The sequence below is a fragment of the Ochotona princeps genome, chromosome 24 (assembly GCF_030435755.1).
Source record: "Ochotona princeps isolate mOchPri1 chromosome 24, mOchPri1.hap1, whole genome shotgun sequence".
NCBI classification, from domain to species: Eukaryota; Metazoa; Chordata; class Mammalia; order Lagomorpha; family Ochotonidae; genus Ochotona; species Ochotona princeps.
In genome coordinates this window covers 14,998,311-15,012,183 of record NC_080855.1, presented here as the reverse complement: position 1 = coordinate 15,012,183, position 13,873 = coordinate 14,998,311, and the positions used below count along the sequence as shown (strand labels likewise).

At 53.8% G+C, this 13,873-nt stretch overlaps 1 protein-coding gene across 2 annotated transcripts in view; it reads right to left on the bottom strand.

The window, feature by feature from the left end:
• Positions 1-13,873, bottom strand: part of SNX29 (sorting nexin 29) — a 294,688-nt gene that overhangs the window by 226,755 nt on the left and 54,060 nt on the right. For both annotated transcript variants that reach the window (XM_058680249.1, XM_058680250.1), the window contains 3 exons: positions 8,916-9,034; positions 6,544-6,619; positions 4,503-4,585 (listed from right to left, as the gene is read on the bottom strand). In XM_058680249.1, coding sequence (XP_058536232.1) covers positions 4,503-4,585; positions 6,544-6,619; positions 8,916-9,034 — 278 coding nt within the window. The remainder of the gene's footprint in view (positions 1-4,502; positions 4,586-6,543; positions 6,620-8,915; positions 9,035-13,873) is intronic.

The window sequence follows — 13,873 nt, the reverse complement described above, 5'->3', positions numbered from 1 at the left end:
ACTGGTTCAAGAAAGCAAAGCTGCAAACAAAAGCAGGTTCCAGAAAACGGCCCCATGCCGCCGTCTCCCGTCCCAGGCTCACCATGGGTTTGGAGCACAGCAGGCCCTGCTGTGAGACCTGCCCGTGCCCTGCATAGCACTGAGCAGCGTCCCTGGCCTCAGCTCCCCAGACAACAGCAGCACCTGCTCCCAGGCTGTGGCCTCCTGAAAGGTCTCCGGGTCATGGCCAATGTCCCTGAGAGGGGACAGTCGCCTCCAGGGTAGATCCACTGCCCTGTCTGATCACGACTGACAGCCTGAAGGGTGGGGAAGGCAGGTACCGTGATTAATTTCCTCTTTACTAGAAAAGAGTAAGGGGCTGACATGTAAGCAGGGCAACTCCAGGGAACTGCATGGCAGACAGTCTCCAGATGGAGTGAGGACTTGAATGTTGGGGGAATCAAAAGACGGATCCCCAAAGATGTGTCCAGAAGTGATTTCAGGAACACCCGCCTCCCTGCAGTGGTGCCACCACCTAACACCTCAAGCCCAAGGGAATGACACCGGTCAGTCACACAATGCCAGCCCCTCCCCGTGTACTCAGCCTGGCATTGGCCATGCCAGGGCATACCTTGCAGCCCAGGACATCTCCTACACAAGGGAGGAGGAGGGTCATACAATGCCAATGTCACAACTGGAGTGCCAGGCACATGTCCTTCCAAAACGCACCAGTCTCACTCCCAGGAGCTGATGGTCAGAGCCGACCGAGGAAGACCAAGAAACAGAGGCCACTGGCCACATGGTGAACAGGGCTTCTCAGTTGCCTCTTGAGCTTTTGATGGCAGGACAATGGGGACACGGGGTAGGGAAGACTGTTCCAACTCTCAAGGCCGGGAAAGCAGAAGGCCAGATGGGGCAAAGCCGGGTGGCCTCCTTGCGAAACCCTGGGGACCCTGCCATCCATGTCTGCCGAGCAGCAGAGCATGCCCAGGCCAGCCCCTCCTAACCTCCTGATCCTCCACAAACCAGCCAGAACACCTGACACAAGCAGACAAGAGGCCTGAATCTCAAGCACACAAACCGGCAGCTCAGGACAGGAAGGGAGCTGCTGTTCTGGACCATGCCCAGATGCCAAAGCCACTTTCTGGCCCTTGAAGGAGCCCAAGTGCCTAAGATGTTAGCGACCCAGGATGGTGACAAGCAAGGGAACTGACAGCTCCCAGCCTGATGGAAGCACGCCAAACACCAGCCAGCTCTGATACATGCAGGGGTACAAGCTTGGCCACTGGCCCCCAACAGAGCAGCCCACTGGGACACTAGCAAAGATAACCCCGGCCAACAGGCGTACAGGGAGCTCACCAGGTGCCCAGCACACACCCCTAACCCTTCTCATTTTCCCTTATGCTGAATGAAGACATTCTCTCAAGGAAAACAATAACACCAACTGCTGAGCCAGCTTACCTGTTGAGCCGCCCCAAGTCACAGTGTGGAGTGCTATGCAGCAATGCAGCAGGTCACCAGTGAGAGGGAGACACAGGGATGGCTGTGACACCAGGCTACTGATGATACAGGCAAGTGTGTCACAGCTGATCTCAACCAGTGGGAATTCCAAGACACACACCATGGCACGAGGCAGCAAACAGCGCCATCTTTACACTTCGCCAAGGAGACAGACGCTGACATAGCCGGACTGGAACCTTGGCCCCGGCTGCCTCCTTTGCAGGTGCTGGCTCATGGGCTGCAGCGGGGGCTGTGTGAAGCCAGCGCAAGGGCTCCTCGTGGCCAAGCCAGTTCCACAGGGCCACCTTCAAGAACTGCAAACACCCCAAACTCCAAACTGTGGGTACTGCCTTGCTCAGTAATTAACTTTTTCCTAAGAGGCTTTTGTGCTTTCTCAAGTACCAAAGGGCCTGAGAGAGAAAGAGAGAGAGAGAGTGCACACAGTAATGTGGGTCTGGTCACACTACCTGCCGTGGAGAGGTAGCGAGATGCCCCCAGAAAGCCCTTGCACTTGCAGCGATCCCAAGTGAGGAGACTGCTTGCCAGAGAAAGGACTTACGAACTCCCCTGAGCGCTGAACTCAACAACCTGGCTGAACCACACCGCAGTGCAGAGAAGGCCACCTGCACAAGGAGGACGGATGAGGCCACCTGGCAGGAGACGGTGTGTCTGCAGGGACTTGGAGCTGGCAGGTGCCTCAGCCAGCCACGTCTGCGAGAGTTAAACCCAACGTGCTGGTCCAGGATTCTTGACCTGAAACTTGGCCTGCCCTGGGGACGTGGCTCCTGGCACACACCACACTGGGGACCGAGTGTGCCGCAGTGTGCTACAGCATGAACATGGTGTGTCCTGTCAGGTCTCACCCAGAGACCCATCCCCCATGGGTGTTGGGGCCTCCCAGCAGGATGAAGGCTTTCCCAGGGGACTGAGTGAGCACTCACAGGTCTGCCTCGGCCTCTCACAGCCCTGCCCCTTCCCCACACATCTGTTCCCCATCAGAGAAGGCAGCACACTAGCACTTGGTCCCCCAAAACTGAGAGCCCCAGAAACCTCTTTTCTCTACAAATTCTCCAACATCAGTATTTAGTTACAGTGACAGAAAATGGGCCCAGACAGAGAGCCCCAAGGCTCAGCATGACTACATTCATGACAGGGCCCTGGAGGAAGTCAGTTAGACTGACGCCTCAGAGTGGGACCCAGCAGTCCCCAGGAGGAGGAGGGACAGGGGAGCAGGTGGCCCTCAGCATCAGAGAAGCCATGCCCTTCCAGGCTCCAGACCCATGGGAAAACACCTTTCTTCTGAGGAAGCCACCCCTCCGGGGCCCCTGGGACCACAGCCCCAGCAACCCAACACAGGGGCCTGCCCTTCCCCTTCCCCCCCACAGGTGACCCATGGGGGTGGGCTGGGAGTGCCAGGAACTGTCCAGGAAGCTGAGGGCTCTGGGTGCTGGCACGCACAGGGCAGCCCATGCCACAGCCCCAGGGTCTCCAAACACTGCCGACCGCCCCGGACTGTGGGCTCAACAAGCACTAGGTCAGAGCTTCACCCCTTGCCAGAGATAGCAAACCACGAAACAACTTGCAGGAAGCCGTGTGAATACCAGCAAAACCACCTCAGTGTCTCCAAGCCCAGAACATGAGTGAGGTGGAAATGCACGGACAAGGCCAGTGACAGAAGCCACTGGAGGGTGAGGTAGACCAAGCCGGGGGGGGGGGGGGGGGTGGCTCTTCAACAAAGCTCAAGCACCCACCCTGCAGGTGCAAAGGTTGTGGCTGTCCCTCCTGCTAACGCACTTCCTGAGGCCGACATCTGTGACCCGGCTTAGCTTCCCTGTTCTAGCACATTCCCTTTGCTGTTCAAGGACTCCCACGGGGGCTGTGGCAATGCTGCTTCTGGTTCCTTGGTGGCCGCCCAGCTGCCGGCTCCAGAGACACAGGACACACGCCCACCCTGGCAAGCGCCGAGAAGGCACCCCCGGGCTCTGGTTCTCCACAGAGCAGGCAGACCAGGTCACGCGGCTTCCTTCTCACGGCTCGTGTTCACAGCTGCCTACTCTAAGCCAAGAGCAGCTCTTCACTCACAGTAACGCCACTGTTTCCTTTCTCGGGGCTAAGTGTGCCGTTAGAAATACAACTACGGTAACGTGGGGGATGGAAGGGGAGGACACATGACAGAAATCTCAGAGATGCTTCTCCACGCATCCCCCAGGCCTGGTGAGCCGTGCAGGAACCACACCTCCACCCTCGCAGCTTCAGCCAGCCCACAAGACGAGGAAGGAAGCCAGTGACACTGCCACGGGATGACCCCAGTGCAGGAGAGCAGAATGACACATGAACACACATCTGTATTTTCAGGCCAAAAATTCCACTCTGAGCTTTCCTTTGCATATCACGATTGCCACAGGTGTTTGTGACTTTCATCCAGGATAAAGTCACCTTCTGCCTAGCGCTACGATGCTGTGGTTGGCTGTTACTTTCAGACCTGAAGGCAATGCTAAATTTCACTCAGAGTTAACAGGGTCACAAGGGGGTGGTTACTATGACCCTAATTTAGGATCTCTGAAATCTGTGTGAAAAAATTCAAGGAGTCTCCTTCCCTTTTTGCTACCTGGAATGATAATGGGATGGCTGGAGCTGAAACAACTATTGTGTTTTATGAGGCAAGATGGAAGGAGCCCTGTGTATCTGATACCCACAAAGTCACATCCTGTCCCCAGTCTGCCAACCCTGTGCAGCCATGGAGGAATCCCTATCTAGCTGACCTCTGATCATGCACAGTGACCTCACCCTCATCTTCACTGCTCCTTAGCTAATTCCCATCCAGGTGAGAGAGGCTGCAGACAGTTTTAATCCACTTAGTAATAGCTGATCATGTTGGAGAGGTCCACTTCTCCTTACGTTTCCAAGGGAAACTCAAACACGCAGCCACATTGTGCAAAGCGCACAGTCACATGACAGCAAGCCCAAGGGCAATTCTGTGTCACCCCAGGACAGAGGGCAACAGCTCCTGAAGTAGTACTTACTGATTGTCATCGACTCTGGCACCGAGGTGGAAGGTAGCAGGCTGCTCAAGGGACTTCCTTGGCCTGGAGGACTGGCTTCCACGCTGGGGACAAGCAGGAGGAAAGAAGTTACCCTCAGCCACTGGCACGAATGGCTGGACGATTCCCAAAGCAGCGGGCGGTGAGGTCTGTGCAGGTGCCCAAGGCTAGCAGCAAGGTCAGAGGCAGCCTGGTGGGCTGATGGGCACAGTGGGCACAGGGGCCACGTCTGCCTGCTGGCTGACCCATGGAAGGCCATTACTGCAGGCTCGGCCCTCACTGCCCCTTTGCAGGCATCCATGGCTATGTGCAAAGCAATGAATGCTGAAGCCTCCCAGTGCCACGGGGCCAACTGGGGACCAACTGAGGCCCATCTCTCCCACTGCGAACCTTGTCCTTGTCACATCTCTTTCACCCTGGGCTTTCTGTTGGTGATCTGACCTTTCTAAATAGCCCTCCAGTGTGATGCTGCAGTGTGGCTGCATCCCCCAACACCAGGAGGCCGTGGGAGCCCCCCGGAGCATGCCCCAACACCAGGAGTCTGTGGGAGCCCCGCGGAGCAAATGCGGGCATTGGCTAAGCCTGCTGCCCAGGAACTGGCCAAGGCATCTATCACAGCAGGTGATTAAATGCTAAGCAACGCAAGGGAACCTGTGCCTTCCCTAGCAGTAGTGGCTCAGTGATCACAGCAACATGTCACAGCAAAACTACTGCAAACAAGAGTGACATGTATAAATGTGTGTATATATTTAAGGTTCATATGTGGTAAATTTTTCTCACATGGGAGACCTGGAAGAAGCTCCTGGTCCCTGGCTTCAGATCAGCTCAACTCCAGCCACTGTGGACATTTGGGCAGTGAACCAGATAGAAGATCTTTCTCTTCTCTGTAAATTTGCCTTTCAAGTAAAAATAAATAGATCTTTTCTTTAAAATGCCTTTAGCAACTAGGCCTGGACCACACTGAATCCAGGACTCAGGAATTCAATCCAGGAATTCTTCCAGCTCCCAGAAGGTACGTTGGCAGGAAGCTGGAGGGGCAGCAGAGCAGCCCAGACCAGAACTGGGCACTCCAATACAGGATATTGGCATCCCGAACAGCAGCCTCATGCTGTACCCAACACCCACGCCAACTCCATGGGCACAAGGCTTCTCCCACATGAGAAGAGCAACAGGAGGGCCGTCGTGGGGCTGTCAAGCCAAGTAGGAGCGAAAGCACAGCAACACCCACTGTGTAGGGAGTGGGTGAGACGGGGCTCAGAGGGGGCTTTTCTCCCACTGCTACATTTTCCAAACTTTCTCAAATAAACAGCCAAAGAAAAGCAGAAAAAAAGCGGCAGGTTCTTGGCAGGGTCTGCTGACACCAAGCCCTTCTGACACTGTACTAGGCAGAAGTCTCCTCCCATGATGGTGTCCTCTTCGGAGAACAGAACTCTCGGCTATTCCAGATGCCACTGAGCACGGGTCAGAGCTGAAACTTCCACCCAGGAGGTGGAGCTGCCAAAGCAGATGTGACATATTCCTGCAGTGCCAAATTCAAACCATGATGGGGAGAGGGAACAGCAACACCAACAAAGCCAGTGGTGACATCAGGGGGACCCTTGTGTTCGTCCCAGTTCTGCCACCAGACACTCCAGGACTTTGGGCTACCTCTGGAGCCATTTCAATCCAGAATTAGTTCTGACGTGTGTGAGAGATTGTACAATAGTTCACCGGCTGTAATATTATGCAACACTGAGGCTGTTAAATATTACTACCAAATACTAACCAAGGTTTAAATGAAGAAAATGACAAAGGAAGTACCTGTCCTCAGCTCAGAGTGAAAATGGAGGCAAGTGAAGTCTGATCAATACTATTTCTTGTTAATGTCTCTTGGGCAAAGACCATCTGAGGCCCCGGCAACCTCACAGCGTGAGACGCAAGGTCTGTCTCCGATCCCAGATGTGCGGGCAGCCCTGGCACACAGGGCCATGTGCACACACCCCTCCCATTCCCCACAAGGCAGCAGCTGTCCCCGGATACTAACCTGAACCGCAGCCCGGCCTCGGCCACGACACCATCCTCCGGGCCCGTGCCGTTCTCCAGGCTTCCCAGGGGGGCATCTGTGCGTGAGAACAAACAGAAAGGAGGTCAGACTTCTGTTTTCCCCTCATGTTCCCCACAGGACAAGGGCACCACACAGACACTGGCTCGGCTACCCTGCTGGCTGACTTACACTGTCCCCCACCACCACGCACAACCACCCCGGTTGTCACCCACTGCTTGCTTCATTTTCTCAGGGATCAACTCACATTTGGCATCGGTCACTGACAGAAGGCCCCGTGCTCCCATCTAACCTGGGCTGTTCTCAACTCCGAGTCATACGGAATTATGTACCAAGTCCATGATCTTTCAGAGACAATCTCAGAATGAAAGAACAAAGTAACCAGCTGACCAAAAACAGCTCTTGCCTGCAGCAACCCGACAGGGACACTAGAGGGAAGCATGGTCTAATAGCTGATATCCGCCACTTTTCTCCGAGCCATGAAGGTATTCACAGGGCAGAGAGGACATAAATGAACTCTAGAGCCAACAGGCAGGAGACATCCGTGACTGTCAGACACACATTATCTGCTGCTCCAGCCCCTTTTTAGGACAAAGTGCCAGCCCATGAGCCTCTGGCTGGACAGGGACGTTAAGATCAGTGTCCACCAAGAGAACCCAGGGACCAGGAAGGCAGAGAAGGAGGGAGTGTGTCCCCTAACTGCTTCGCTAACCCACCTGCCGCACAGCCCCCTGGGATCTGACCAAGTCACATTAAGACAGCCCAGGTCATTGGTGGCTGACCTTAAGGCAAATGTAAGTGAATTTTTAAAATTTGTTTTTAACTTTTTCTCTACCTTGCTTTCCACTCACTTCCAACTCTTTCAGGAAGTAGCTACTGTCCCACCTCTTCTTCCATGCTACCGTGGTCGTTTCAAGGGTGCCAACTCTGCCCAACTACCCCAAGTCGTTCAGTTCCCTGTTCCCCGACTTTAACTCAGCACGTTGCCCAGCCCTTTGCACCACACTGACCTCAAGGACAAAATGGGATGACACAACACTTTAGTAACACCCATCACACATTAAAATGTCATACTTTTTTAAATACAGCTCAAACTCAAGAATACCAGGCCTGACAGTCAGCATCAACTGGCTGCATAAGGGGTGCTGGTCACCTCAAATCAACTGGAACTGCTCCCTGGGGACCCATGGAACCCTCCCCTCACCTCCCCAGCACATGCAGCTCTCCTCCCAGGGCCTCCCTGACTCTCCTCTGTGCCACACCTCTCCTTGCCTTCTCAGCCCCCAACTGCTAAGCAAAGGCATCTCAGAGCCTCGGCTCCAGGGCCCTGGCCCCCGTGGCAGCTCCAGCCAACGCTCAGCTACAGCCTTGCCCCTCCCTCTCGCCATGGCCTCGGGTTCCAATCTGGGTCCCGCGTGGCTGGCTCCTGTCAGAAGGCTGCCCAGATGACTCTCAGCGCAGATGCCCTCAGCTCTCAGCCTCCTTCCCCAGGGGTATAAGTGCAGGACAGCATGGCCCCACTGTCCGGCCCTTGGCAGAGCCAGGTGAGCCCGGAGTTCCAGCATCTCATTCACAGGCACCTCCAAGGGCCTCCTGCAGCAGGCACCCCCTTCCTAGGTCATCCTTGATGACCCAACTCAACCCCTGCCTTCAGATGCTGCTACTGGAAGCAAAGACGGAGGCCAGAACACAGGCAACGCCATCTGCTGGGCAGCCCAAGCTGACGCTGACTCGGGTTCAGCGGGCTTCCCAGCAGGCCCCTCTCCACACAGGACAGTGACCAGTGCCTACTGGTGAATGGAGCAGACATTGTCTCTCTTGCACTCAGCCCTCTCCCAACCCCTGCCCCAGACTCTGGGGAAGCACAGGCAGCCTGAGGACTTGGATGCAGTTGCTGGCTCCTGGCTGCAGCCTGGCCCTGCTCTGGCTGTGGTGACCACCTTCGTCCCTCTGCCTTTCAAATGAATGAATCTTCCAAAAAGAAGAGAAGGCCCAGGCCCAGTGCTGGTGGCAGTCTATTTCATAAAGGCCCAGCTCCCAGAGGGCGAAAGGACGGCCACTACTTGGGGTGAACTTTTTCTCGCCAAGTTTGAGTGGCCACAACCAAAGGAAGAAAGAGCAGACCCAGGGCTCCCTGGGGACCTCAGACCAAGGCTGCCTAACCCTCTCTCAGCCAAGACACCCCAGTTCTGGGGAAGCTAAGGCTGGCTGACCTCTGCATCTCAGCCAGCCCTCCCTTCCAGGGCCAGGGCCTCCCAGCTCCCCTTCCTAGCTAAGCAGTAAGTCAGGCACTGAAGCAGGCTCTCAGGACCAGTGCTCTTACTGGAAGAGAGGAATCATCAGGAAACACCCACCTGCTGGGCTATAGGAGCCCACGCCGCTCACGGGGAAGAGGACTTCAGTGTCACCATGTAGCACCTGCAGTGGAGGCCAGCTATGCATCTGGGAGAGGCAGCTGTTCCCATCCAGGGGCCTATGGGGAAAGCACACAGCTGTACGCCAGGGCCAAGGGCCCCAGGGATTCAGGACTCACCGTAAGATCCACTGGGCCTCCAGGCTGGGAGTCAGGAGCCCAGAAGCCTGGTTCAGACCCCTGGCATCTATTCTCCCAACCAGTGTGTACAGAGCACCAAGTGAAGGCCTCACTGTGTTCACTAGCAGGAGCAAAAGAGCAGCAAATTCTGTCCATCTTGCATCTTGCAGCATACAGTCTTGGGGGGCAGAGGCGGTCGGTGCACAGGAGGGAGAAGGGACTGGACATGAATCCCATAAACAAGCATCGAAATGATAACGGGGACTCCCAGGCAGGATAGTCATGGAGGCTGCCTTGAAGAAAGGTGGACAGCACCGCAACGAGGAGGGACCCGAGGATGCAGGCTGGCAAGGAGGGCACAGCATGTATGAAATGCTAAAGTGGGAGCAGGTGCATGACGGGACAGCAGCCCTGTGATATGGGCTCCACTTGCTTTGCCTCACTGGCTTCCTGTAGGTAAAAGGACAGAGTGAGACCAGGTGAAGTCTGAGGCTCTTCCAGGAAAGGGAGTCAGCTCAAGCATGAAGCAAGTTCACATGACCTGCTCCACAGAGCCCTGACTCAGGCATTGCTTGTAACAGCAGACTGCCTCACTTGCCTCTGAGCAATCACGAGACAGCAACATCACCGCAACCCAGGGGTGATGGCCTTACAAGACCACTGCTCCTTCCCCGCTCCCCAAGGAACGGCACTAACTCCACCAACTCAGCAGAGGAACCAAACGGGGAGACAGGGGACAGGAAAGTGAAGGCAGAAGGAAAAGAAAACTCAAACAGCACGACCTAACCATGATCATCAGAACCAAGGATGTGGGCTCGACCCCAGGCCTCCCTTGGCCAACCTCAGTGGCTCTCCCACTTCCTACACAAACCATGTGAAATCACACATGGTTCTTCCTGCAAGGTGCCAGGCAGGAAATAGTTCAGGCTGGGCAGTGCATTCTTTGTTAATGAAACCATCTTTCCTAGCATGGGGTGGCCTGGCGTGTAGTGCATCTGGGATCAGGTTTTGGGCTCTCAGCAAGAAACACGGGCAGATGATCCCAACAGAACTGTGCACATTTTATTTCATTCAGCAAGTCCTACAAAGGGACTCTCTGCACACTGGGGGACTCAGGCAAGCCACGGCCACCTGTGTCCTGGCAGAACCCAGTGTGGGCCGAGTCTTGAATGGACATGATGGGGCTTGGGGCATCTGCTCCAAACCACCTTCCTTGGGCTCTGACCTGGCAGCTGGGGACCAAGGAGGACCAATACTCAGAGGAAGTCAGGGGTGGTGTCCTTTCAGAAACCAGCAACAACAATTCATCTACACCTAGGCCATTCCACTGGAATTCCAGGCAGGTGGAATTTTGTGCATGTTTCTAAGACACCAGTGGCAGGTGTGACCCTCCCAGGTCCCCAACATCATGAGTCTCCCTGACCAAGTACAAGTGGGTCCCACGAACCACCACCTCTGGAGTTACCCCCAAAGTGCTTGGTGATGCACAAGTGGCCTCAAAACACTGCACCACAATGACATGGAAAATACTAAGGGCTGCTGCTGGTCATGGGAAAGCCAGGTACTTATCACCTAGATGACACCAAAAAGAAGAGAAGGCAAGAAGACCCATAAGATCCCTGCACATTTTTCTTCTCTTGCTATCTGTTCTTTCTTTACACAGATGCAATCATAGTAAATGTAGAACTTTCTATCTTGTGTTTACCATTTAGTATGAATTCAAATGCTCATTTTCATACTACTATTATAGTCAAGAACATCAATTTAAGATGTTTGTGATTCTAGGGGAGGACATGTGGCCTGGTGGTTAAGCTACTGGTTGGGAATATCACATCCCATAGCAAGTACCCAGGTTCAAATCCAGTGGTTAAGCCACTGGTTGGGATATGATGTCCCGCAGCAGGTTCCTGGGTTCAAGTCCAGTTTCTGGTCCAATTCCAGCTTCCTGTTCTCCAGACCCACAGAGGCAGCAGTGGAATTTTTCCACTCTCAGGGGTGGAATTTCTGCCACTTACGTGGTTATACCTGGATTGAGTTCCTGGCCTCCGGTTTCAGCTTAGCCCAGTCCTGGCCACCATGAGTGAACCAGCAGACAGGAACTCTTGGTCTGCTTCTCAAGTAAATAAAGTGTTTTAAAGACATGTTTAACATTAGCAGCATGAAAATGTCAGGCTTTCACTGTCCATCTGCAGTTGCCCAGGTTGGCTCCAGGGCTCGGCTTCTCTGAAGGAGGTTTGCTTTCTGGAAAGGGAGTATGTTGGAGTATGTCTTCATGAGAGGCCTTCAACAGAGGATGGAATTTTCCCTGCTCCAGATAGCTGGACAAACAGTCTTTGCCTGGGGCTAGCAGCTGCTGTCAGCTGGGAGGACAGCGCTGGTGCAGGGCTCTCTCCACCAGTTCCTTCTTCCCTTGGGGAACAAGCATGTCCACCCCATCTCTCCTTCTGCCAGGGTGCTAAGCCAGAGTTCATCTTTTAACCTCTTCTAATTTAAAATCCTCACACATGCAGTGGTTTGGTGAAACAGTTAAAATGTAACTCAGGAAACGCATATCCTAAATCATGGCGCCTGGGCTCAAATCCCAGTCCCACTCCCGATTCCAGCTGCCTGTTAACACGTTCTGGGTGACAGCAGGTAATCGCTCAAGTGCTAGGGCCTGTGTCACCCACACAGGCGATGTCGATTGAGACCCTAGATCCTGGCTTTAGTCTGGCCCAGCCCTGACTATGGCAGGAATCGGGGAATCAACTAATAGATCAGAAATTTTCTTCCTCTGTTCCTCTTTATTTCTCTCTCTCTCCCTCCCTTTCTCTGCCTTACAAATTAATTTTAAGGAAATACATTTGAATTTTTATGGAATAAATCTTGGTAACTATTAAGGGGCAATATGGTGTCATTTCATTTGTCACTTGTTAGCGAGAAGCAACATTTTGGCATGTTTCAATTCTTTTCTCATAGAGCACACAAAAAGTTACAGAAGGGGAAAAAAACCTTTCCCATATTAAAAAAGATTACACCTGAAAAACACACTCATACAACAAAAAGCAAAGCCAACCCCGGTGGCTAACGCTGGGACAGCAGGATCAAGAGGCTTCCTTGGCCATGGAGGAGGCATTTCCTCACTAGTACCCAGAGGAAAAAGCCCACACTCCACCCACACGTCATCTGAAGGACAACCAGAGCCCTGAGGTGGCCAGAGGCCATGGCCAATGACACTGAGCGGTTCCAGGTCTGTCCACACCCCCACACCCTGGCAGTGCTGCTGGCCCTTCCCACAAAGATGAGCTCGGACTCAGAATGAAGGCATCATTCAGCGGGCCACCTCATCCCTCCTCGACTCTTCCCCGGGCTGCTCTGCAGGATGGTCACTCACGGTCCCTCTTGTGTTCAGAGGCTGAGGGAGGCCCCATGACCCTGGTGGGCCCAGGCCCATGAAAGTCAGCCTGTACTACTGAATGCTTTCACACATCACAATGCTGCTGGCTGCCCTGGCTCCCAAGCTGGCCTCCCCCTGTAGGCTCCACACACTGGCACCAGCAGGCAGGAAGGGGAATGACTACATGGGAGGGCAGTGAACCCACAGGGTTCTCACATTGCTGGGCAAGCGCCACAGAAGTCAGGTGGCATTTCTTCAAAGGCCTAGAGTGAGAACCAAGGGCAGCTGGGTGGCTACCTGTTTTGTCTAGACCTAGGATCTAGGTATTTGTCCAACATTACTCCACATGTTTCTGTAAAGCTGTTTCCAGGTGTAGCAATAAAGTCAGTAGTTTCTGAATAAAACAGATCATCCAACACAATCTGGGTGAGATTCCCCAACGATGGCCTCAACGGCAAAAGGCTGACCCCTTCAGTGGATGAAGTGGACCTGCCAGCCACCTGCCTCTGGATGTGACCTGCAGTTTTTCCCTAGGTTTCTGCCGGCCAGTCTGCCCTGCAGGCTTTGAACATGTCAGTAGCCTTCACAATCACATGAGCCAATCCCTTAAATCAACCAAGAGAGGCCCAGCATTAATACTCAGCACGCCAAGCCACCACCTGCAATGCCAGCATCCCATATGGGCACCAAGCCAATTGCTTGGTTTCTGATCTGGCTCCCTACGAACATGCCTGAGAAAGCAGCAGATGCCCAAATACCTGGGCATCTTACACTATATAGGAGACCCAGATGAGCCCCTGGTTCCTAGTTGCAGCCTGCCCAGTGTGGCCCTTTGGAGATTGTTTGGAGGTTGTGGATTTATCTCCATAACCTTGTCTTTCAAATAAACACATCTTTTAAACGACCAGTGGGGGCGGGGGGCACACACGAAGATGAAAGCAGAGACAGAAGAGTGAGAGCAAGCAAGAGAAGGGGAGCCACCAGGCATGTGTGCATACGTCTCACACACACAGACACAACTCTGTCTCCAGACAACAGTAACCAGTGTAGCAGATCACAAGGCCTGGAGCCCAGGCTCAAACATTCACACCAAGCACTGTATCCCATCCAGGTGCCAGTTCGCGTCCCAGCTACTCAACTCCCCATGCAGCTCCCTGCTTATGACCTGCTGTCTTGGGACCCTGCACCTACATGGGAAACCCAGAAAAATCTCCTGGCTTCCTATTGACACAGCTCTGGCCACTGCAGCCATTGGAGAATGAACCAAGAGATGGAAGATCTTTCTGTTTCTCCTCTCTGTAAATCCACTTTTCCAACAAAAATAAATAAAGCTTAAAAAAATAAGGAAGAAGCAAAAAGACAGTGGTTCAAGTCACTCCTTCCATTAACACTCTAGAACCTAC